The sequence below is a fragment of the Aspergillus lentulus genome (genome assembly GCF_001445615.1).
Source record: "Aspergillus lentulus DNA, contig: Alt09, strain: IFM 54703, whole genome shotgun sequence".
Classification (NCBI taxonomy): Eukaryota; Fungi; Ascomycota; class Eurotiomycetes; order Eurotiales; family Aspergillaceae; genus Aspergillus; species Aspergillus lentulus.
In genome coordinates, this window is record NW_028322117.1 from 1,576,506 (window position 1) to 1,598,765 (window position 22,260).

General features: G+C 48.9%; 5 protein-coding genes across 5 annotated transcripts; 3 read left to right on the plus strand and 2 right to left on the minus strand.

Annotated features, from left to right (window-relative positions):
• Positions 1 to 823: 823 nt before the first annotated feature.
• ALT_5347 (uncharacterized protein) lies at positions 824 to 3,376 on the minus strand (the record flags this gene model as incomplete). Its single annotated transcript, XM_033555204.2, has 3 exons — positions 824 to 1,058; positions 1,118 to 1,791; positions 2,594 to 3,376. The coding sequence occupies 3 exons, from the start codon at positions 3,374 to 3,376 to the stop codon at positions 824 to 826; spliced, it is 1,692 nt and encodes a 563-aa protein (XP_033411095.2).
• A 3,650-nt stretch (positions 3,377 to 7,026) lies between these two features.
• ALT_5348 (uncharacterized protein) lies at positions 7,027 to 8,515 on the plus strand (the record flags this gene model as incomplete). The annotated part of the gene is made up of 3 exons (XM_089599898.1): positions 7,027 to 7,115; positions 8,007 to 8,086; positions 8,154 to 8,515. The coding sequence occupies 3 exons, from the start codon at positions 7,027 to 7,029 to the stop codon at positions 8,513 to 8,515; spliced, it is 531 nt and encodes a 176-aa protein (XP_089455775.1).
• A 789-nt stretch (positions 8,516 to 9,304) lies between these two features.
• Positions 9,305 to 10,389, minus strand: ALT_5349 (putative short chain dehydrogenase; the record flags this gene model as incomplete). The annotated part of the gene is made up of 3 exons (XM_033555201.1): positions 9,305 to 9,616; positions 9,771 to 10,109; positions 10,177 to 10,389. 3 exons carry the CDS (start codon positions 10,387 to 10,389, stop codon positions 9,305 to 9,307), a joined length of 864 nt encoding a protein of 287 aa, XP_033411092.1.
• A 4,164-nt stretch (positions 10,390 to 14,553) lies between these two features.
• Positions 14,554 to 16,614, plus strand: ALT_5350 (lysophospholipase family protein; the record flags this gene model as incomplete). The annotated part of the gene is made up of 3 exons (XM_033555200.1): positions 14,554 to 14,602; positions 14,705 to 15,362; positions 15,420 to 16,614. 3 exons carry the CDS (start codon positions 14,554 to 14,556, stop codon positions 16,612 to 16,614), a joined length of 1,902 nt encoding a protein of 633 aa, XP_033411091.1.
• A 652-nt stretch (positions 16,615 to 17,266) lies between these two features.
• ALT_5351 (BRCT domain-containing protein) lies at positions 17,267 to 21,889 on the plus strand (the record flags this gene model as incomplete). The annotated part of the gene is made up of 2 exons (XM_033555199.2): positions 17,267 to 21,258; positions 21,313 to 21,889. 2 exons carry the CDS (start codon positions 17,267 to 17,269, stop codon positions 21,887 to 21,889), a joined length of 4,569 nt encoding a protein of 1,522 aa, XP_033411090.2.
• Between the last annotated feature and the right edge of the window lie 371 nt (positions 21,890 to 22,260).

A 22,260-nucleotide genomic window follows, 5' to 3' on the forward strand; every position in this document is an offset into this window, starting at 1 on the left:
CGCTGAAAACGGTCAAATTAATACATACTCCGTATGGACATGTCTCCGGTCTCCGCGTCAATCACGAACTCCAGAGCAGAACAAGACGTGAGATTCTGGCACGAAACAGGAATCCCTACTAAAGATCTTAGCGACCAGGAAGACCAATGTTGGAGGATTACAGGGGAAACGTGTGTGGGTGCTATTCGACTGCAATTCGCAGGACTATCTTCAGGCTGACAGACACTCTAGGGACAATTCCGGACAGCATCTGCTATAGCGCCTACATCGACTCCATCATACATATCGGAAAGGGCAGCAGCAAGTAAAGGTGAGCATCTCTGACTTCTACTATCAAAGTGAAAGAGACACCCTTATTAATCCTGTAATAGGGCGCTATATATAAAAGACATCAAGGAAAGGATAAGTTGTAACGAGAGAAAAGAGCTCATCTTAGCTTCGCCTGTACTTTTGAGGGCACAGGTTACTAGACTCCAGCACCACGATGAGGTGTGAGCTCGTCACTGAAGGACAGGTTCCTCCCCACATCCCTCGCAGAACGAGTTCAGCGGTTTAGATCTACTGCTTTTGGATGGCAGGTTCCTCCCCGCTCCCTCGCAGAACGAGTTCAGTGGTTTAGATCTACTGCTTTTGGATGGCAGGTTCCTCCCCGCTCCCTCGCAGAACGAGTTCAGTGGTTTAGATCTACTGCTTTTGGATGGCAGGTTCCTCCCCGCATCCCTCGCAGAACGAGGTCAGCGGTTTAGATCTACTGCTTTTGCATGGCATGCATGCAGATTGCTTTCGCACGGATGACTCTCGTGCTAGGGGCAAAAGGTTTGACTTACGTTTGTGAGCTTCTTTCAATACGGGCGGTGATCTGACTACAGAAACATCCGATGTATTCCGCAAGTTGTCTCATGTGAGCGTCATCTTGAGTCTTGAAGGGGCCGATCTCGTTCATTGTCATAAAAACATTGCCGGAGGTAGGCTTTCCTTCGAGGTAGTCGACATAGGATGCATCGTATGATGCCCAGACAAGGTAGATCTCCTCTCGATCTTGGGCGACTAGAAGGCGTCTTAATGACACAGAGTATAAGTATCCAGCTGACAATGCCGAATGGAAGTCAAGTCTTACTGGTTGTCAAGGGGCACTTTGCGTTCTTCGCTCTCATCCTTGAGTATCCAAGCGACCATCTCAGCGGACTCTTGCATGTATACTTGGCCGCCTGTCTTTGTGGTCTTTTTCCGTTGATGGGCCTTGGTTTCCACGATGGCGAATGCTTCGTCGCCTCCCGTGGGGCCGTACAGATAGCCATCTGTGCGGGCCTTCATGCTGGCTCGATGGAAATCGACCTTGAATGCGAGACGTGCTATACCCCACTTACACTTGTAGTCGGGGAGATTCAGGCTTACCGCGTCGAGAAATGATATCAGCGCCATGTTGACACATTGCTCGTCGGGGGTCTGAACGAATGACTGCAGCCACTCCTGCTCAGCCGCTGGTGTCGCATTGGATTCAGATGTTGCTGTGATGCTTTCGGCGGGTGTGCGGCCCTCTTGGGATTCTGGGTCGGGCGTTCGGCTCATCCTGACGCTAGTCGACATTTCTCCTGCGTCTCCTTTTGGGATTCTTTGGTCAGCTTCCAATTGGCACTTTCTGGTACCCTGAAATACTCCCAATTTACCCGAAGTATCACTCTCGTCTTTGATTGACTGCAGGTAGGCTTCGAAGTTGCGGGAGAACGGTTTATTCGTTTTGAAGGCCTTCGCCATGTTCTCAAGGTCGACCTTTTTGATCGGTACCTGGAGCTTATCGATGTTATTTAGCTTGGTACGTGGAGGCCAAAGAACGTGGAATGAAAGGAATTGCTGGACTGTGACCGAGGAACCAGACTGCATCACTTGGATCGTGTTGACTGTCTCATTTATTGCTCCGTGGGCCTTTGCTAAAAGCCGCCAGTGCTTTTCGTCTCTTGGGATGAACGTGGATTCGGGCATGATCGTTTCTAAGAAGGCGAATCTCAATGAATTCTTTTCGAAAAAAAATGGGAACTTGGAGTCTATTGTAGAAACGTATCGTGTGCTGCCAGAATTGCGGGTTCATGGAGGAGAGAATCAAGGCCAGCGATATTCGAGGGCAATGAAACGCTCTCCATCACACGAGTCTTCAGGAAACTCCTAACTGAAGGAAGGTGCGTTAACTACATACATGTTGCCGAATAGAGACCTTCCAGTCCCGGAATCCTAACGCAAAGCAAGAAGAAAGAAACATCAGGCTGTCAAGCAACATCGGCAGGAGCAATTCGATAGATCAGTGAAGCCGGAGTAAGGTCCGAAAACCTGTCTGCCATTCTACCTTACCTCACCTGATACAGAGAGTATTTGAGGTAAGCCCAATAGGCAGGCTAGATAGGTAACGCACAAACAGTGACGTCGGTGCTGTTTCTCTATTTTCGAAACTCATGAGAGGGGAGTACTGCAACACCAACTTTTCCCCATCGTGATGAGCTTGAATAATCCTCGCATGTTTAGGATACATATACGATATGGCCAACATCTGTCTGTACAGTTAGAAAAGCCCGTGTCCAGCAAAGAAGAGACGTAGACTCACGGGACCTATCGCATGCTGTCGAAATTCTCGGAGAGTATACCACTGATACATGTGATGGAGCAGCCCATAGACTTCAGCCATGGTGAGGCTCGTGTCGTTCCCACAGTATTCAACGTGGAAACAGATAATTGTGTGAGGCATCCCAGCAGATTTGTCGATGAAGACATGACATGAGGTCCAGTAGCCCTTACCGATCTTGCCCCCTGGGTCGATCCTAACACGGGGTACATAGCCCTCGATTTCTGAAAACCGATCCCAGCAGAACTTAAGTGGCGTAAGATCTTCCAGAAATCCTTCCCCGCGGGACGTATGAAATCCAGAGCGCCAGGCGCCCAGATGAGAGCCAATGTGATCCTCAAGATGTTCTAGGTTTGAGAGCCAATCAGGACCGTCCTCCCGAAGTATAGCTTGAGCTCGCTCGTATTGCTCTCGCGCTTTTTCCTCTGGGTTTTCCGTATTTGGGTACCATTCAAGGATATCATCTAGGATTGTCGCATAGGTTTCCCCATGCTCAATATCATATTCTCTCTCTTCCGGACTAAACGGATGCTCCAACAACACAGATGTAGGCTGCGGCAGGAAGAAACATGGTTCAAATTCTAAAAGCTCCTTATCCGGCGTTAATTCAACTCTTACGGGTTTCAAACCTAGCTCACAGAGCTCGTCAATCCCAAAGTTGGGAGGATTAACTCTTTCGAGGATTCCCCGGAGCTGCTGAAGGTGGTTGATAATGGCGGATCGTTTGGCCTTCAGGGCCTCTTCACTCATATCACGACGAGTCATGGCCGAGGGGACCACAAGTAACAGCTTTTAACAGAGGAAGGAATTGAATTGTGAACATGACATGTAAGTAGGGAGCTCATAAATATATACCCCACGTATCCATGAGTCAAAATGATGTCAACTCAGACATATGTATTACGATCCGATGCTCTCAGTTCTACGACTTTTGAACTCATCGACCTTAGACTTTCGAGATTCCGGGAAAACATAGACTTGAGACTACGGTTGCGTGCCTGTGTAGATGCCAAACATATTGCAGCGACCTGCTCCGCTCTATACTTAACCAAATAGGCTGCTCCTATCTGTGTTGCTCAAATGTCAGCATTTTATTTTCTTAGAGTAGAAGATCGTTGCTTCATAAGGTAAGCAAGTATACCTGAAATGGAGAGCATTGTTGCCTTTTTGTTATGTGAATGCGCAACTCCCTGTGGTTGAGTGAATGATGGAAGCTTCTGTAGCTCTCACAGTTCCCCTGTCTTCACTCGGCCTGTGACTCCTGTCTAGGTATTAATTACTTTTCATCCACACTAGTAATTATAGTAGTAACGCATATTTCTCAATAAAGCCACTTTTAGGTGCCTTTTTGAATGCTATCCTACAAGGTGAGTACATAGCGTCAAGCTAAATGACCACGCTCACCCCAGGCTGAACCCCACTGACAGTGTTGCGTGGTACCTATTGGTGCATCTTATGCTTGAGAACCGCGGCAGCAAATTAGGGTTCAAATGACACACATCCCTTCTTCATTAACTGCGTTATTAAAAATAACACATTAACACTGTGCAGGCAATGCTGCGCCGCAAGCCTGTATGTTTTGATCACTCCCCTTTTCTGTCATTGTACTGATGCTAGTACTGAGGAGGTGGTGACCAACATGGCCAGAAACGCTCTTGGCCTTTCCCCGATCATCAAGTGGTAATGCTGGTGTCTTTGATCTGACCTTAAGCTGGACTACCACCATGCATATTGAAGTGACGAAAGCTCTTCTGGATCTGTTCGATACCTCTGCGAATATAGAGCAGGCCCACCGATCCCACCATGGAATAACGGGCAATAGGGAGTATCGGAAGGTACGTCGATGATTCGTACTGGGGACATTCAGGAGGATGGATCGGGGATTCTGAAATGGTATAAGTCAGTTCATGGTGAGACCTTACTGGCGAGAAACAGCTTTGTGCATCATCCCACCCTCCCCTTCCTTACTCCCCCGAACCCCGGATCTATCATCGACCTCTTTTCTCACTGAGTACAGAAAAGTACAAAACCCAACCAGCAGATGGTACACTGAATCTTTTACTCCCTATCAATGTTGCATACTAATAACAACAGATGTCCGCCCGTGTCCACGTTGCCCCAGTCAGACCGGTCACCCGGCCGATCGCTGTCCGCTCCGACCTCTGTAGATCTGTTCCAGACCGGTTATTGAGTCTATGAAGCCCATGTTTGATAGCCATTCCAGGCAAAATGCAATTAATATACACTAGAAATCAGATTCAGCTATTGGTGTGCATTGACCAAAACATCATGGGTCAAAAGCGGACCTGGGATCATCCACAACCTAATAAGGACGCCACGAAGAGCATTGCCCCGTTAATTTGGGATTTATGTAGATTAGGCAAGGAACTAAGCCATCCATGCTTATGGCTCGATGATCGACCTATTTCGATAGTCGTTGAGATGGCTGCTTATTGGCTCGCAGTGCATCCCATGAATTAACCATGCAGCTGAAGTTGATAACTGTCCAAAGGAAGAATAAACGGTGCGGTTTGATGAACATCAGCGCCTTCTTGGATAAGAAACGCCATACATTCCACATTACCAGACCAAGCAGCATGGTGAATTGGTCTGGCTCCGGCTCCGTTCCCTGCATGGATGTTCATGCCTTTGCCAACAAGTAGTTTGATCAGCTCCAGCATTCCCATATGTACAACCCAGGTCGTAACAGTGCTGTTCAATATTAGCACCGTACATGCTGAGTAGAAGCTCATTTATCCTCTGTCCTACTGCGTAGCAAAGGGGAGTGTGGAACGATTCGCCGGAGACTGGTATATTGAGCTAATTTTTTGTGTTGATATCGCTTGGCTTCGCAGTGACTGATCTTCTGATGATATTTTCAAGACTATGGTAAGCACTAAGGCAAGACTGGTGTGCTGGTGGTAATCTGTGTTGTAGTGGTGCATGAATGGGTTTATGATGCTGTAGACAAATCGGTTTGTGCAGGTGAATATGTTAAGCTAAGCTTAATTCTGGAGGTGCTTTGCTGTCTCTAGTAGGAGCTTGTTAGGTAAGGACAGAAGATTTATAATCAAAGGTCATAAGTAAAACGTTAAGGTCAGGAGTGATAGTTGGAAGGGGAGAAAGAAGGAGACACTCTTGAGTATTGAGTGGGTGAGATGAGGGAGTATGGTCGCTATTAAGTGTTGTGGTAAATAAGTATCTTATCAGACAGGCCTGGGGTGGAAGTCACTCACATATATTGGTTGAATCTCATTCACTCGCTACTTCTGCATTGGGTCACGAGGTCAGACAAAAGGATGTCTTGGTTTGTCGCATCAGCTGTGCTATCACTTAGATGTATATTGTAAGCTGCTTATTTATTCACTTATCTGGCATCCAGTCCTTTTCTGCAACAGTGAGGCACACTACTACCACTGCTACTACTTGACCTGGCCGCAGGAGTGACGCAGCTCCCGCCATGGGACTACCTGCGGGAGGAAATCATATTTGATACTTGAGCGGCGGCACCGCCACTGTTGCGAACGAGAGGCGGGACAAGCCGAAATGGAGACGCAGGAAGAGACCAAACAAGTCGGCCAGGAGGGCTCGAATGGCCGTAATCCAATTACCACACTGGCGATTTGCTGACCCTTCTGTGGGGAATGCCGTTGAATATCTGCTGCACTATCATGTCTACCAACTAGAAATGTCTTGACACCCTTTTAGCTCAGTTGTCTGAGTGCACTCAATAAATGCGGCCTGCACCTTGCTGTTTTATGTCAACAACTAATACCACTTGTGACTTGACCAAAAAGGTCGCCCAGACCGTGTACTCACCTGTATTCTGCTCATCTCCAAGCGCCCGGCGCTGCCGGACCCGTTGGTGGCAGGGGTTGGCTGACCTGTATTCTGCTCACCAGCCTAGTGGTATAGTATCTCAACAATTTATAATGTAAACAACCCCCCTGCTTATCCTTACGCCCGCTGGGCCCTCACCAACTCCTCCGCTCCCTCTCCCCCGGCCGCCAAAAATCAAGAAGAAGAACGAGACCAGATAAGGTCACAAGAAAGCAAAGATGGCGAAGAAGGAAAGAGGTGGGCTTGAATCCAAATATAGTTAATAACGACATGTTTGATGGTGATGCTCTGCAGGCGCTGCCACATCTCGCCCCCCTCCCCCCGCCAAGGGCCAAGGACTACAGTACCTCGTCCGGACTTCCTTAGTCTAGCAAGATTGGATTTTGATCTTGTCAAAATGAGACGTAGGTTGTTTGAATACAACTGCTAGCTTGTTGAATGATAATAAATACACCTTAGCCTAGTGATCTGATTTTGATGCTATTTGACGGTGCGTTGCGGATATGCTTCGGCTTCGTGGCAGAGGTCTTGCGTTTGTTCATATCGTCTCAATCACATACATACCCGTAGACAAGATGCTGGGCTTAATCGTTCCTGCAACTCCTGATCTTGACCGTAGCGGATTGAAGAGCTCGAGCATTCATCTCAGCTATTTCTTCACATGGTCAGTTTTCCGCGTGAGATGCACTGTGAAACATTGAGGCTGGTACGCCGGGCTGAGCAGGAGTGCCTGGGCCGGGTCTGATGAGTCGTTCATGTTAAAGCAGAGGCGCAATATTCCGACGGCACTGCTGGGCGGGAGCTAAGTGCTGTTCTAACTTGGGAAGTTGAATATGGTGACTGTTCCGTGCCGCTGATCTTACATCTAGCTATTGAGATAATTTCACAGTATAACTATACCAACGGAAGGTCATCCTAGAACAGTGCTGGATTCAGGTTTATCCCTATCACTCCCTGAGCCATACTCGATGTCATAATCGAGACTTGATGATACGATTTGGGTGGATGTCAGTCCTGCTGGTAAGGTTAGAAACTTATGCGCCAAAGTAGATCCTGAATGTGTTGCAGCGGCTTGCTCTCTACTTATACTTCTCAATCAAAACGGCCCTGAATGGGCCTACCTTGCTAAGTGGGTAAGAGATGGACTACTGTCAGATTGGATAGTGCATAGTGCAGTCGCCCAATGCGCTCAATGATATGGACAAGGTCTCGATGGAGCTTCAGTCAATGGCTCTTCCCATTTTCCCGGAGCTGTCCTCCTCACGCGAGGTAGTATCGACTATGAGCTGACCGAGGTGCGGGTGTTTCCTGCTGAATATCAGCTATCACTTTCCCACTTCGTAGAGTAGAGCATCACTGTAGCAAGTGTGCTGGCCGTAGCCCTTTCCTAGTGTCCATGATCGTAAGTAATAAAAAAGCGTCGTAGACCCCCCAATGTTATCTTCCTGTTGTAAATCAAAATTTCTCAAGAGATTTTTTTTCTTTCTTCACAATGTGAGTACACACCAATAGTGAATCGTTGGACTCAATCAATGCATCTCTAACATCAGTATAGGACAAACGACACCACTGCCGCCGCCGCGGCCACCGCTCCTCCTCCTCCCACCGCTGACCCGCCTGGCCCCGCCACCAACAGTCAGTACATTGATTCAACCTTCATGAAGAAGCATCTGAAGAGTGTCAATTCTAAACCTGGATATAGAGCGCAAACTTTGCCACATCTGTGGCAAGTCCCACACAGGGGACTGCTGGCCCCTGTGTGGGACTTGCGGGCGCCGGCACCCGGCTGATAAGCCCTGTCGCCCTGCCTCCCGCCGCCAGCCAGCAGCCCGCCGCCGCCAGCCACCAACGGTGGTGAATAACATCACCATCAACGGTGATGGACATTCCATCACCATATCCGCTCACCCCCTATCTGCAGGCGACGGCCCCCCGCCTGGCAAGAAGCCAAGAAGGAGAAAGCGGCCTGATAAGGCCAAGGGAAAGGAGGAGAAGAAGGAGAAGGAGGAGGGGGAGAAGGAGGTGGAGCCGGCCGAAGAGGGCGAAAAGCCCAGCTCCGAGTGAGCTTATTATTAACAAATATATATATTATTCATGTATATAATTAGTTTTCATCAATTCAATCAGTGATTCGAGCATCCTTTCATTGTAGGTAGTCCACTGTTGGGTACTTCGTTTCATGTTCCTTAGTTAGTCCATGTGCGTATCTCAGAGCTGATATCATGGACGATTTGACATTATGGAAAGGAAGGTAACGTGAGCCATGGCATTGTTTCGGGATGTACATAGGTAAGTTATTTGACCTGCGGGGTGGACAGAGTCTCGTTCTCGAGCGTGTCAGAAGACGGAAAAAAAGCCCGAACGGAGTTGCTCCGGTACTCGTCCATAAATGCTTCTGTGGGTCAAGAGTGATGGTGATAGAATTGTACGGCCAGATGGCCCAGATCTCATACTAAAGAATACCTTACTGACGCGGGCTTTAGGCAACTTACTTTCTAGTTGCTGGTATTCCCTGTTGGCCACGATGATCAGCCAGGAATTCGAGTACAGTTGGTTGTCAAAGCCCAGGGATCGAATGATCGAATGATTGAATGATTGAATGATCCATCCATGCATTAGCTGGTCGCAGCTCTCGAATGTTCTAAGTAAACCATACATTATCCGATCATCTTTTCCCCTCCCTCGATGCGAAGTCTGGAGAGACTGCAGACGGCACGTCATGACGAGAACGTTGAACTTGAATCAGATCACGCTTGCTTCCAATACAAAACGCCATGCAATAGCATTCACGAAACAAAGATCGTCCGGAAGAAAAATAAAATAGAATAAAAAAGTAAAGCATCGAACAAATGTTTACCACGCACAGTGGCCACCGTCGATGCGCAGATCGCTTCCTGTCATGAAACTGCTGGCGTCACTCAAGAGAAAGACTGCGGCACCCCGGTATTCGTTAGGGGTAGACAGACGGCCGAGCATGTTGTGTTTGGGCCATTCTTCCCGGCGCTCCGGGAACTGGACGAACAAATCTTCGACCATTTTTGTGACAATGTAGCCCGGCGAGATGGTGTTGACGCGAATGCCATATTGACCCCACTCCATGGCCAGATTGCGACCAAGCTGGATAACAGCGGCCTTGCTGGCATTGTACGCCGGACAAATGAGACCCTAGGCAAGTTAGCATTGATTTAGTTCGGTTGAGAACTGTAAGGCCATGCAATGAATTTTTGACGGCCAAGGGTGACATAAGTCAGAAGCGGGGAAGGGAAGAAATCCGGGGATCCCCGTTGCCCACTCTGGAAAGGAACTGATGGGAACGTACCCGATTCGCGACAGTACCACTCATGCTGGCAATTAGTGCAATGCTACCACCATTACCAAAGCGAATCATCTGCTTGGCCACTGCCTGGGCAGTCATAAACACACCCGTCACGTTGACCTCAAACATGGTGTTCGCATCCTTGGCCGTGTACTCCAGAGCCGAGGTTTCCTGTTGGATTCCTGCTGCAGCAATCAGGCCGTCCATCCGGCCCTCGACATTGGCGATTTGCTCAACGGTGCTGGTCAACAGTTCCGTGTCGCGCACGTCAATGCGACGGTAGTGTAACTCCGTTCCCAGCTCCTCCTTGGCTCGCTTCTGAATCTCGAAGAACTCGGAGGACTATCACCATCCAGCAAGGTTAGACAAGATGCGCCACGAACAAGGTTGTAGAACCAAGGTTACTCACTGGCTCCTCCAGACGATCCAATCCGTACACTTTGGCGCCGGCCTCCAAAAGCGCTTCGGCCTGGGTTAAACCAAGACCACGAGCAGCACCAGAGACAAGGACGACCTTGCCAGCCAGACTGAATTCTGGCATTCTAACATTGGAGCCCAGAGAGACGTCTGCCTGCTTGGTGGCAGGAGCCACAGGAGTATCGGCAGTAATGGAGACAGACATTATGATTAGAGTAGATTGTGTAGTCGAGCAGTAATCGAAGTGCGAGAAAGTAGAGTTGTGATGTTGTAGACGTTCAATTGACTTGGTTACCGCAGAGAGAAAGAGGAATAGACGCTGGATAGAATACAATCGAAGCCAGGTTGATCTAACAAGCAGCCACCCGGCACCTTAAATACTTCACGATCGTGAACCTACGGATGAACGAATCTAGAAATAGGGGGGTGGTACTACGACAATAGTACACTCAAACCAAAGAGCTCATGTGAGCAGTCGAAATTTGGATGAGCGTCCAAAAGAGGCAAGCATGATTGTTACTTGGAGAGAATGCCAACAAGAAAGCTAGCGAGGGAGTCTGGTCGCAGGAAGAATGGATTTGGTCCAGACCCAGCGGGGGCAATAATGCAATTATGAGTGGGATAGAGGAGCCGTTGCCGCTCCACCAATTGGTCATTTGCTTGATGTCCGTAGCATGAACTAGGTTATCTATTGTAGGTGGATTTTATTTTGACTGACAGTTTATGACGCTCTGTACAGCCATGGTACGCATGTTGGACGTTTTGATCTTCCATTCGTGAGTCCTGACATGAAGGACATCAACAGTTGTATCTTATCTACGGGTTATTGCAACTAAGGTATATATCTTGGCGGTCCGTACGGAGGAATAGGAATTGAGAAACATTGAGAAACTCAAACGGAATAAGCCAGGCAAAAACCAGACTGATGATAAAGCCATGATGGAGAGATGATACAATACTCATCCTCCCCAAACATGACAACCTGGTTTCACTTCTACAGGCTAAATGACCACAACAGAGTGACTGGAAGACTCTTGATCGTGGCACCATTCGAAGACTCGGATTGCCTAATGGAGTAATCCGGGCGACCAACCCGACGGGTCCAGATGACTTAAGATGCCGGGGAAGCAAACGCCATGTTTTCTAAGGATATTTGGGTCGAGAACGCTGGGGATGGGGCAGCTTTTGCTGTCTGGGTCACAGGACAGTACTGGAAAGGAGAACCAATGCAGCAGAAGATTCTATGGGGAGACATGCACTGGGTCAGATGGTGGTCACGGGTTTCGGACTCCAGGGCGATCGTCCCTGGGATGGTTTATTAGCGATTTAGGCGATTCATCAAAATAGTACTCTAATTAGAGACTAGAATGCAGGAGAAGAGAGTGATCATGTTTCAAGTGTGATGGACAGGTGGCAGGAGATGGTTCCTGGACCTCCTATGCCGTGGGTTCGTTATTGGTCAATCCTTGTTGTTTATCTGCCATGACTTCCAAATTTTGAATTTAGACTAGGATGATGCATTTCACCAACTTTTTTGTGAGTCTAAATCCAAGTCGGCATTGCTGTCCAGAACTATATACGCTTAAGCCTGTTTCAAGAGCGTAATTCCTGTCAGTTGTACTGTCCAAACCCATTTACTACACAACTCAGATCTGCAGCATGGAACATCTACAAAGCTCATCCCCATTTATGCAGAACGCAATCTAACCTTGTGACCTTCAGAGGTCTTAGTCATGTCTCGTTCTGGGGAAGAAACAACCTCGATAAGGTATTGTGGAGAAGTGGGCGAATCCACTTGAGCTACTTACCCTTTTAGGTTTCCCGGGAGGCGTCACTCGGGTCAACCATATCACGCAAAGCCCAAGGCATACAACTGGCGGCTCTGGGGCCTCGTTCGGAGCAAAGTCCATATTAATTAAGAATAGACTGTGATCAGGGACTTTGCATAAATCTAAGCCTAATAAATGAATTCCATTCCCCGCACGCGATATACACTGTAGTAGAAAGTGAAAAGCATAAATTTAAGGATAAATAAGCAGTGATCCCAGCCACTCATCGCGTATCTGGTGATGTGCTAACCACCTAGACTTGATATCCGTAAAGCTTCTGGCTGCTCATTCGTCCGGGGTATGTTTTGCTAATTCCTGGTCGACGGACGTACTGAAGTTTGAAGTCGGTCTGCCGTACGTTACCTCGACAAGTGAAGAAGTCAAATAAAAGAAAGTCCCATATTTCCCTACCGGCATATTGGCTGTAGGTTGAGTGATACGCAGATATAACTAGAATTTAGCATAATCGAACTGTAGATCCAGCAGTAAATCTCGCAATAAGTTGAAAATGATAACCCGGGACAAATTCCGGAAATGGCAGAGAGCAATGTAAGTGCGGTTCTAAGGATAGATCCGAGGGTAGGACTTAAGAGGTTATGATAGGCGAGGATTCCCTTTGGTGAAAATGAATGATGCATGCCGATATATATTGTTTTAGACAGTAAACTATAGTATTAGGCAGATGCAGTTGCTAATTCAGCACCAGATTCAAGAGATTGAAAGGACACATGTAGGAGACAAATCTAAAAGGACAGATTTAAATACATCTATGTGGATATGATGTTAGATTCAGTAAATTATGTGAAGAGGGCTAAATGCTAAGTTCTCAAGTCCGAGGATAGAACCAGCAATATATTGCTGGCAGGCCGAAGTCAGGTGCAAATTTGCAATAATATCCGACTCCATGGAGGCCAGAGGGAGAATATATGCCATAAATTCTCCTGTAGATTCGAGGACAGCTCCTACAATAGATACAGTGTTCAAATTGGAATGTAAGTGCCATGTCTAGGTTAGACGAAAACAGACCCGATTGCTAATAAACGGAGTGATAGAAGACACTTGTTTTCCAATAGATCGGGCATAGATTGTACAACGTAGATTGAATCCTTGACAAAAGATCAAATTTGAGTGACGGTAAGGTACCTGGTAGATCCAAGACAATATAAGAGACGGCCGACGGGGAATGTCTGCCGGGAGTCTGAGAAGAATCGTGAGATGCGGATGACATCGGCCTTTCCATTACCCTACCCAGAGGCAGTGGTTATCGACCGTCCAAGCATATCCTCTTTTTGAAGGTAACGAGGAAATATATTAGGAAACTCTGCTCTAACTAGACATTCAGTTCAATTTCTACTAATAGGGTCGATGGCCATCTCAATCTCACGAATCTCCTGTCGTTGGCATGAAGAACACATGGACAATCAAGGAATAGAGATTGCCGACAGTAACTTGACAATCAGTCGTGTTTCTCTCTCATTCGCCGTTCCAAGGCTCTAGTGGAATATGAGACAAGCCATCCATGTGATTAATCCATAGCGGAGGACCTTTTAGAAACCTCAGCAACGCAAGCTCAATGAAAAGCAGGGCCTCATCTTCAAGATTCAAGTCCATTTCCCACAATCGTGGCGCAAGTAGTTCGAAGCTTGGCAAAAGGGCACTTCCATGACCCAAGTCTAAACTTCACTATCTGAGATTATATAAAAAGATCGAGCCAGTCCGAGCCCCTAAAGTGGAACACAGAGTAGTCGTATTTTGAGAATATTGGACCCTTTTCTATTTTCTGTTTTCACATCTGCAAACGATCCAGCAGGCAGCAAGATTATTGTACCCAGTTCTCCGAGTTTCCCTATGGTTCATTGCATAGACTACCTTGGATCAACAGTATTAGTTTGTGCATGCTGAGCCTTCATCCAAGGCTGACAAGCAGACGCTGTCTCACAGCTGCAGTTGAGAAAACTCGAAATATCGTGGCTGCCAGAAGCTGAACCTCACAAACCACTGAGACCAGCCTAGAGTTGAGCTGACAGCATGATAATCTTCGCAGAATAACAATATCTTTGTTGTACACAGGTCATCAGAAAAAAATCAGAACCCCACTCAGCTGCGAGATGGTGCTAATTTGTAGAGGTGGGATGTACCTTTTTTGCCGTTTCCAGCCTAGACTGGCGGAATGGCCGAATGATCCGTCAAGCTTCGCCATCGTCATCCTCATGCTTTTTCAGCCCTGATTTGTGGTCCTCGGTTCAGACTACGAACGAACTATGAACGCTCCAATCACAATCATCTATCCTAGGCGAGGGATGAGACCAGATCAAATTGTCCCAATTTCCCAAGCCTTTGGCATGCTTGGCCTTTTTGCTGATCCACCGTCCCAAGATGAGGACCCCTGGCTAAGGAATACCGCCCCATTTATTCAAATACCAAATGATGGGCTGCCTCACATTGGGAGGTTCGTAGAGAGACAAATATTTGATCTTATTGTTCTCTCTAGCTGAATCTTCACGCAGATTGTAGCGTGAGGCGGCATAATACAACCCAAGATGAAGACCATCACAGCCGCGTGCGCTGTCGCTGCTCTATTATTCTCTGGTAGGTGAATCGTTCCGCCTCGAAGTGTGGCTCAAACTAGTCGGGTGTGTAGCTTCACATATCTGCCTACAAACGGGAACTGATGTCATTGAATTTCGATAGGTGTGACTGGTGCTCCAGAGCCCTTTCATGATGAAATCCTACAGCGTGCTCTGCCCAATGCCCCCGATGGATACACACCCGGTACAGTCGGTTGTCCTGCCAGCCGCCCTACCATTCGCAGTGCCGCAAAGTTGTCGCCCAACGAGACATCATGGCTGGAGATGCGTCGGGGCAAGACTACTTCTGCGATGAAGGACTTCTTTAATCATGTCAAGATTCAAGACTTCGACGCGGCGGGGTACATTGACCGCCATTCAAGTAACTCGTCGGATCTTCCCAATATCGGCATCGCAGTCTCTGGTGGGGGCTACCGAGCATTGATGAACGGCGCGGGTGCAATCAAGGCCTTTGATAGTCGTACGCCGAATTCTACGAGCGCCGGTCAGTTGGGTGGATTGCTGCAGTCAGCCACCTATCTGTCTGGCCTGAGCGGTGGATCATGGCTGGTGGGCTCAATCTACATCAACAACTTTACTACCATCTCTGCGCTCCAGACACACCAAAAGGGCACCGTTTGGCAATTTCAAAATTCAATCTTCGAAGGTCCCGATGGGGGCAGCATTCAGATTTTGGATTCAGCGTCCTATTATAGGGACATCAGCAATGCGGTCTCCGGAAAGTCGGATGCGGGTTACCCGACTTCAATTACTGACTACTGGTAGTGATAGCCTTTTGAGCTTCTTTGTCGCAACACAACATGCTGATGATTTCACAGGGGCCGTGCTTTGTCCTACCAGCTGATCAATGCAACCAACGGTGGTCCCAGCTATACATGGTCCTCCATCGCGCTCACCGACACCTTTCAGCAGGCAGAGATGCCAATGCCTTTGGTTGTTGCAGACGGTCGCTACCCCGGAGAACTTCTCGTCAGCAGCAATGCCACCGTCTATGAATTTAATCCTTGGGAATTCGGAACTTTTGACCCCACAGTTTTTGGATTTGCCCCGCTCGAGTATCTAGGAACCAAATTTAATGGCGGCTCAGTCCCAAGTAATGAGAGCTGTGTGCGTGGCTTTGACAATGCTGGATTCGTCATGGGTACATCCTCTACTCTCTTCAATCAGTTCCTTCTTCAGATCAACTCTACGGCTTTGCCGGATTGGCTGAAATCCATCTTCACGGACATCTTGAAGGACATTGGCGAAAGTGACGAGGACATTGCTCAATACGCGCCCAACCCATTCTACCACTATTCCAACAATACCAACCCTAATGCCGCTGAATTGGAACTGGACTTGGTGGATGGCGGTGAAGATCTGCAGAACATACCACTGCACCCGTTGATTCAGCCAGAGCGACATGTCGATGTGATCTTCGCCGTCGATTCCTCTGCCGATACCACGTACAGCTGGCCCAACGGAACTGCCCTTGTCGCTACTTATGAGCGTAGCCTGAACTCCTCAGGCATCGCCAATGGTACTTCCTTTCCTGCAATTCCCGATCAGAATACCTTCGTCAACAATGGCTTGAACACTCGACCCACGTTCTTCGGGTGCAACAGCTCAAACACGACTGGACCGTCGCCCTTGATTGTATATCTTCCAAACTACCCCTATACGGCTTACTCCAACTTTTCTACCTTCCAGCCAGACTACACAGAACAAGAGCGAGATTCTACCATTATGAACGGATATGATGTGGTGACAATGGGTAACAGCACTCGTGATGGCAACTGGTCAACCTGTGTTGGCTGTGCTATCTTGAGTCGGTCTTTTGAACGTACCAACACTAACGTGCCGGAAATCTGCAAACAATGTTTCCAGAGGTATTGCTGGGATGGCTCTCTCAACAGCACCACCCCTGCGGGTTACGAGCCGGTCACGATTTTGGATAGTGCAGCCTCTGGGATCATTCCAAGTATTCTCACTGCTGCAATGGCCGCCATTGTTGCCGCTTGGACAATTCTATAAAGCTTTCTGAAGATTTTCGCAAACTGTCGATTTCTACCAGATTCAAACGCTGTCTGAGCTATATCCGTACGTCTCAAATTTTATCAGATGCCATGTTTTTTTCAATTGGGAGAACAATCGATATTGTCGTTGGAATCTATCTATTTATCGTTTTGTACCCCTGTTGTATATAGATTATGCAAAAATAAAACATCCTCCTTTCTCATATCGGACCATGGAATGATATCTATCCCCTTAGGCGCAGTAAACTGCATGTAAGCTAGAGTCGATAGGCGGAAAGATGTCACGTGCGTGGGATTTTAGTGTTGCTATGACAACCACCCACGTGATTACTCAAACAAGAAGCTAAGCACAAACGCCGCAGCTCTAGCGGGCGGCCAAACAGCTTGAAGTCAACAACACATATCTAATCAACGAGCTAAGACTACTTAATAGCCACAGCAAAGCCCCTGCTTGAGAACTTTTTGCAGGTGCGCCTTTTTGTGGCTAGTTGATTTTGTCATTCCCTTGCTGCGAAGTTCAGCTCATGATGAGCGCATCGGGCTTGTCAACACCGACCTATCTTCGTTACTAACAGCAGGGAAACCGCACAATTGTACCATCGCCCGAGATACAAATCCTTTGGGTGCATAGTTTTTGTCATTGATTGAAAATGGCTCGCGCAGCTATCATCCCAAAGTCATCCCCGAAACGGACCACTCGTGGCCGTCCCCCAGCCAACACAGTTAAAGCCGCCGGTCTCACCACAGCCAGCAAACCGGTCGCGAGGACTACGAGGACAAAGACACGAACGTCTGCAACAGAAACAAGAAAAAGAACCGCAAGAACTGCAACGGCGACAAGCGCGAGGACTAAGCAGCCGGACTCTGACACGGATGAGGCTACGGACGACGAATTGGGTCTCATAGATACAGTGGAAAAAGCGAAACCTGGCAGACCCAAAGGAAAGAGCTCAGCTTCTTCTACAAGCGCTACAGGCCGGGGAAGAAGACCTGCGACTCCTGCAACTGCAGAGTGTGAGAGCGACAACGATGAGGACGAGCTGGCCCAGAGCGATGCCCCCAAGAAGCGACCTGGACGGCCAAGGACTAAGCCACTTCCAAAGGAGGACGAAGTTAGACCCGAGACAGCACCTAGACCGAGAGGCCGACCAAGAGCAACTGCCGCAACGAAGCCTGCTGCCACTACAGGGGCCGATAAAGAGAGTACAAAGAAGAAGACTCGAGCACAGACGAGCGCAGTCGAAGCATCCAGTGGCGGTCCCAAACACGTGGTTATTGCGACAAACTCCACGACCATGAGATCAAACTTGCTCCGGGGACCAGCCAAGAAGAAAACCGTCACATTCAAAGATGTGTCCGATTCAGAAGAGGAGGATGCCAACGAACCGGCTTCTACTACGACTGGAAGACGACGAGCAGCAACTACAGGAGCAGGCAAGGTCGGTCTCGGAGCCAAGCCGGTTCGCAAGCCTGCTACAACTACTGGCCGAGGACGCAAGCCTGCAGCCTCCAAGAAAGAAGCCAGCAAGCCTCTCTCACCCAAGAAAGCCACGCAAGTTGCCAAATCGATTTCCTCATATATCAGCTCAGACGGAGAGGATGATGAACTCAGCGGCGCCAAGGACCAAATAAAGCTGGTCATAAATTCGCCTCTCAAACAGGGATCAGAAGCTACTGGATTGAGCTCTCCTGTGCGAAAAATCAACTTCACCCCCAGAAAATTCAACCAGTCGGTGGACGAAAATGGTGAGCCCAACCTTCAACCTACGAAGGCAGTCGACTTCAGTGACTCGCTGTTCATGTCCAGTCCAGCCCGGCGACCCACCCCTTCTCCCTTCCACTACACGGTCAAGGAGACACCAAGACGAGCTCGCTTGTCCTTTAAAGGTAACGAAAAATCGATTGCCCAGCCAAGTTTGACGCCAACACAAAATTCACCACTCAAAGCGTCTCCAAGGAAAGCCCACTTGGAGACACCCAGACACGGAGGCTTGGGACTCCGTGATGAAATCATGCCTTTATCACAGCCGAATTTCACCCCAGGGCACAATTCACCTCTCAAATCGTCCCCTAAGAAAGGCATCTTTGGTGTCTCTTTCACACAGGCTCCCTTGCAGGAATCATCGACGCCATTCAAGTCCCGGTCGCTGTTGCTCCAAAGCCCCGCAAAGAGAATTGTTTCTCCGTTCAAAAGCAGTCTCTTCTCGAGTGTTCGTTCAATGCCAGAGTTGCATAAGAAGGAAAACGGTATGGATCTTGCTAGCGGTGCCGACCAGGCCAATGATGCGGACGATGTTGAATCGTCTCGCAGGACTCCTGAACCTCAAGGGCCGATGGATGTCGATTATGATAACGAAGGACTAGACCAAGAAGAAGAGCGAGAACCAGAATCGTCCGACGAGCATCATGTCGTGGAATCTCCGGCGCACTGTGCTGATTCGCATGATATCAATGACGAGCAGCGAACACACTCCATGACCGCAGAAGATGTTGAGGACGCTCCAGAACTGCTGTCCGACCATGATGATGTCGTCGACAGTGTCGAGGACCTTCACGCTTACGAGCTGACCGACGAAGCTCCTGAAGTCGATTGTGAAGACTATGGCGATGCAGCCTCTGATGCAGAAGCTGCGGAGTATGACGCCGAGAGCCTTGCCGAGGAGGAACCTCGAGTTCTAGACGACAACGACAGTGAGGAGGGCTCTGAGATTGATGAGAACGATGTCCATCTGGCGGACGAAAGCATTGTCGGCCATACCGCCTATGTCAGCAACATGGGTACCCACGCCGAGCAAAATGGCCTCGCGCCTGATTATGATGAAGCAGAGGACCCGGACGCAACTGAATCAGAGCCAGAGGAAGAGCATATGATGCAGGGAGTATACGGCAGCGAGGTTCAAGCTGTGACAGAGAAGTCAAGCCTGCCGTTTCAGCGACACTCGATTGAGGGGCTTGAAGATGTTTTCATTAACGCACCGGTGGCCGATGAAGATGTTGACGGTGAATTTGACACTGACCCTATTCCGGAGACTACGGGAAGTGCCGCCGTTCAAGTCGATGTCCAACCTGATGAGCTCAACGATGTGTATGTTGAGTTCCACGATAGCGAATATTTTGATGATGACGAGGCGACACTCGTCGCATTTGATACCACGGACCACTATATCTATGAAGTTCAACCTGATGCAGAACCGAATGCGCAGTCAAACGCTCAGCAGGACGCTCAGCAGGAACTGGAAAGAGTGAATAGCCCCCTTCATGACCAGGATCGTTCGCTTGCGCCACAAGTGTCGACAACTCAGGATGGCATTGCCTACCGCGGTAACCTGGAATACCGCGAAGAAGAGGATATGTCTGAGTCTGAGCTCACCACAGACAACCAGAGTCATTCGTTTGAACATAATGACCTGCCAGATTCATCTACCTCCGCGGTGGTTTGCAATGACGACCCGGAAAGCGAATCTCTGATGCAGCGAAACCGTCCACGGTTCACGCTTTTGGCAGAGCAGCTCAGTCAATGGAAGGCTAGCAGCCCCGAGAAGGCCCAGCCAAAACGCACCGGGCGAGGTGTGTTCTCCATCGGAGGACTTCGAAGGTCTTCTCGTCGTGGGCCTCGTATTCCCCAAGAAGTGGCCTACCCTGACATCGAAAATCGTCTTGGATCCCTTCAAGACAAAGACTCAGATCGTCCCCGCGACAGCGAGATCCACGCCGGTGTTCCAGAGATCTACGAGGATCAGGATGAGCAAGATTTGGAAGAGTCTCGTACTACTGCTGTGGCAACATCATCTCCCCTGAGAGAGCCAATGACCGAGTTGTTCACCGAGCCGCAACCCGAATTCGCTGAGCCGACTGCATACGAAGAGTTCCTGAACCGTCAGCCTACGCATCCTTCTGAGATCGCCAAGAGCCCCGTTGCATTGCCTAGCTCTCCGAAAGAAGACAACTCGGACGAGAACAAGGAGAACGCAAGGGTCAGATCGCCTGCTCCTGCCACTCCCGTGAAGCAGAAAAAGATCCCACTGCAAACCTTCCATACGGTATCCAAAGTACCTCTGAAGCCAGAAGGTCAAGTTTCACCCTTGAAACTGTCCCGCAAAAGGGGCCGATCGCTCTCAATCTCTTCACCTGTCCGCTCATCTCCTCGGCTCCGAAAGCCTGTTCTCGCTCCCGTGGAACGGAGTACGGCACAAGGCTCTCCTCGCAAGATGCCCAAAATCCAACAAAACCAGACCCCCCGATCTCAAACATGCGATTCCAGGCGGAGTGTCGCTAGCCAGTCGAGCAGGCGTTCCATGGCTCCTTCGGCATCTCCAAGCCCCTCGAAGACTCCTCGTAGGAATATCGCTGCATGCGAAAACGTTCTTGGAGGAGCGGTTGTATATGTAGATGTCCATACTACTGAGGGAGAAGATGCCAGTGGTATATTCATTGAACTGCTGCAGCAGATGGGAGCTCGATGCGTCAAGAGTTGGGGATGGAATCCTCGCGCAAGTATGTCGTCAGCCGACATGACAAGCCGCAGAGACAGCAAGGTGGGAATTACCCACGTTGTGTTCAAGGACGGAGGAGTGAGAACCTTGGAAAAGGTCAGACAAGCGGCTGGCCTGGTCAAGTGTGTCGGTGTTGGTTGGGTTCTTGAGTAAGCAATCTTGTCGATATTGCTTGGTTATGTTATGCTGACATGGGACTCCAGTTGCGAGCGAGAAAACAAATGGCTTGATGAAACCCACTACGCAGTCGATAGCTCCATCATCCCTCGCGGTGGTGCCAAGCGCAGGAAGAGCATGGAGCCTCGGGCACTGAGCAACGTCAATGGAACTCTGATCAAGACGGACAACAGCGCATCGGCGTCTGCGTCTGGCAGACGCTCCGGGGCTGACTTTAGCACCATGGATGAGTTCATGAGACAGACTCCTCCACTTTCGCATGGAGAGTCTTCGACTCCGGAGAGCAATAGAAAGTACACCGTAACCCACACGGAGGCAGATCAGCAGTATTGCCAGACGCCAAAGACCCCAGGCACATTTGGATACGATTTCAGCAGGATGGACAACATCGGAATGTCCCCTGCCACCCCATTCTATCTTTCTCAGAAATCCAGGCTCGTCCAACAAACGTGCCCCCCAAAGCAGACTCGGCAAGGTCTCTTTTCGACTTCATCGTCGATCGATGATGAGCCTACTCAGAAACTACGATTCAAGCTGGAAGCTGCGCGACGAAAGAGTCTTGCTTTCAAGCCCAAGGTTGGCAGCCCACTCATCAATCGATGATTCGCGTTTTGCATGTAAGGCGTCAGGCTTTCTTGGTTCATAGGCGCAAGTTCTCTCTTTTCCTTTTTGGTCGGGTTATACCCTGTACATTGGTTGATTGCATGATGAATATACCATTGAATACATAATATAAGAATTCATAAATTCTATCTTCCCGAAACACTCTTGAATGCCTCAGGCTGCAATGACGATTTCGGTACCTGATCAGGCACCCTTCGAGATCGGCTAAATCGGCACTTGATCTGTATCTCCGCATTTCTTCTTCACTCCGATGTTATCGATAAGATTCTACGAACGAAGTAAATAAAATCGATGCGTCACGCGAGCTTAGCCTCAATCTCGTCAGCGCAGATTTTTGCTTACTATTGCTG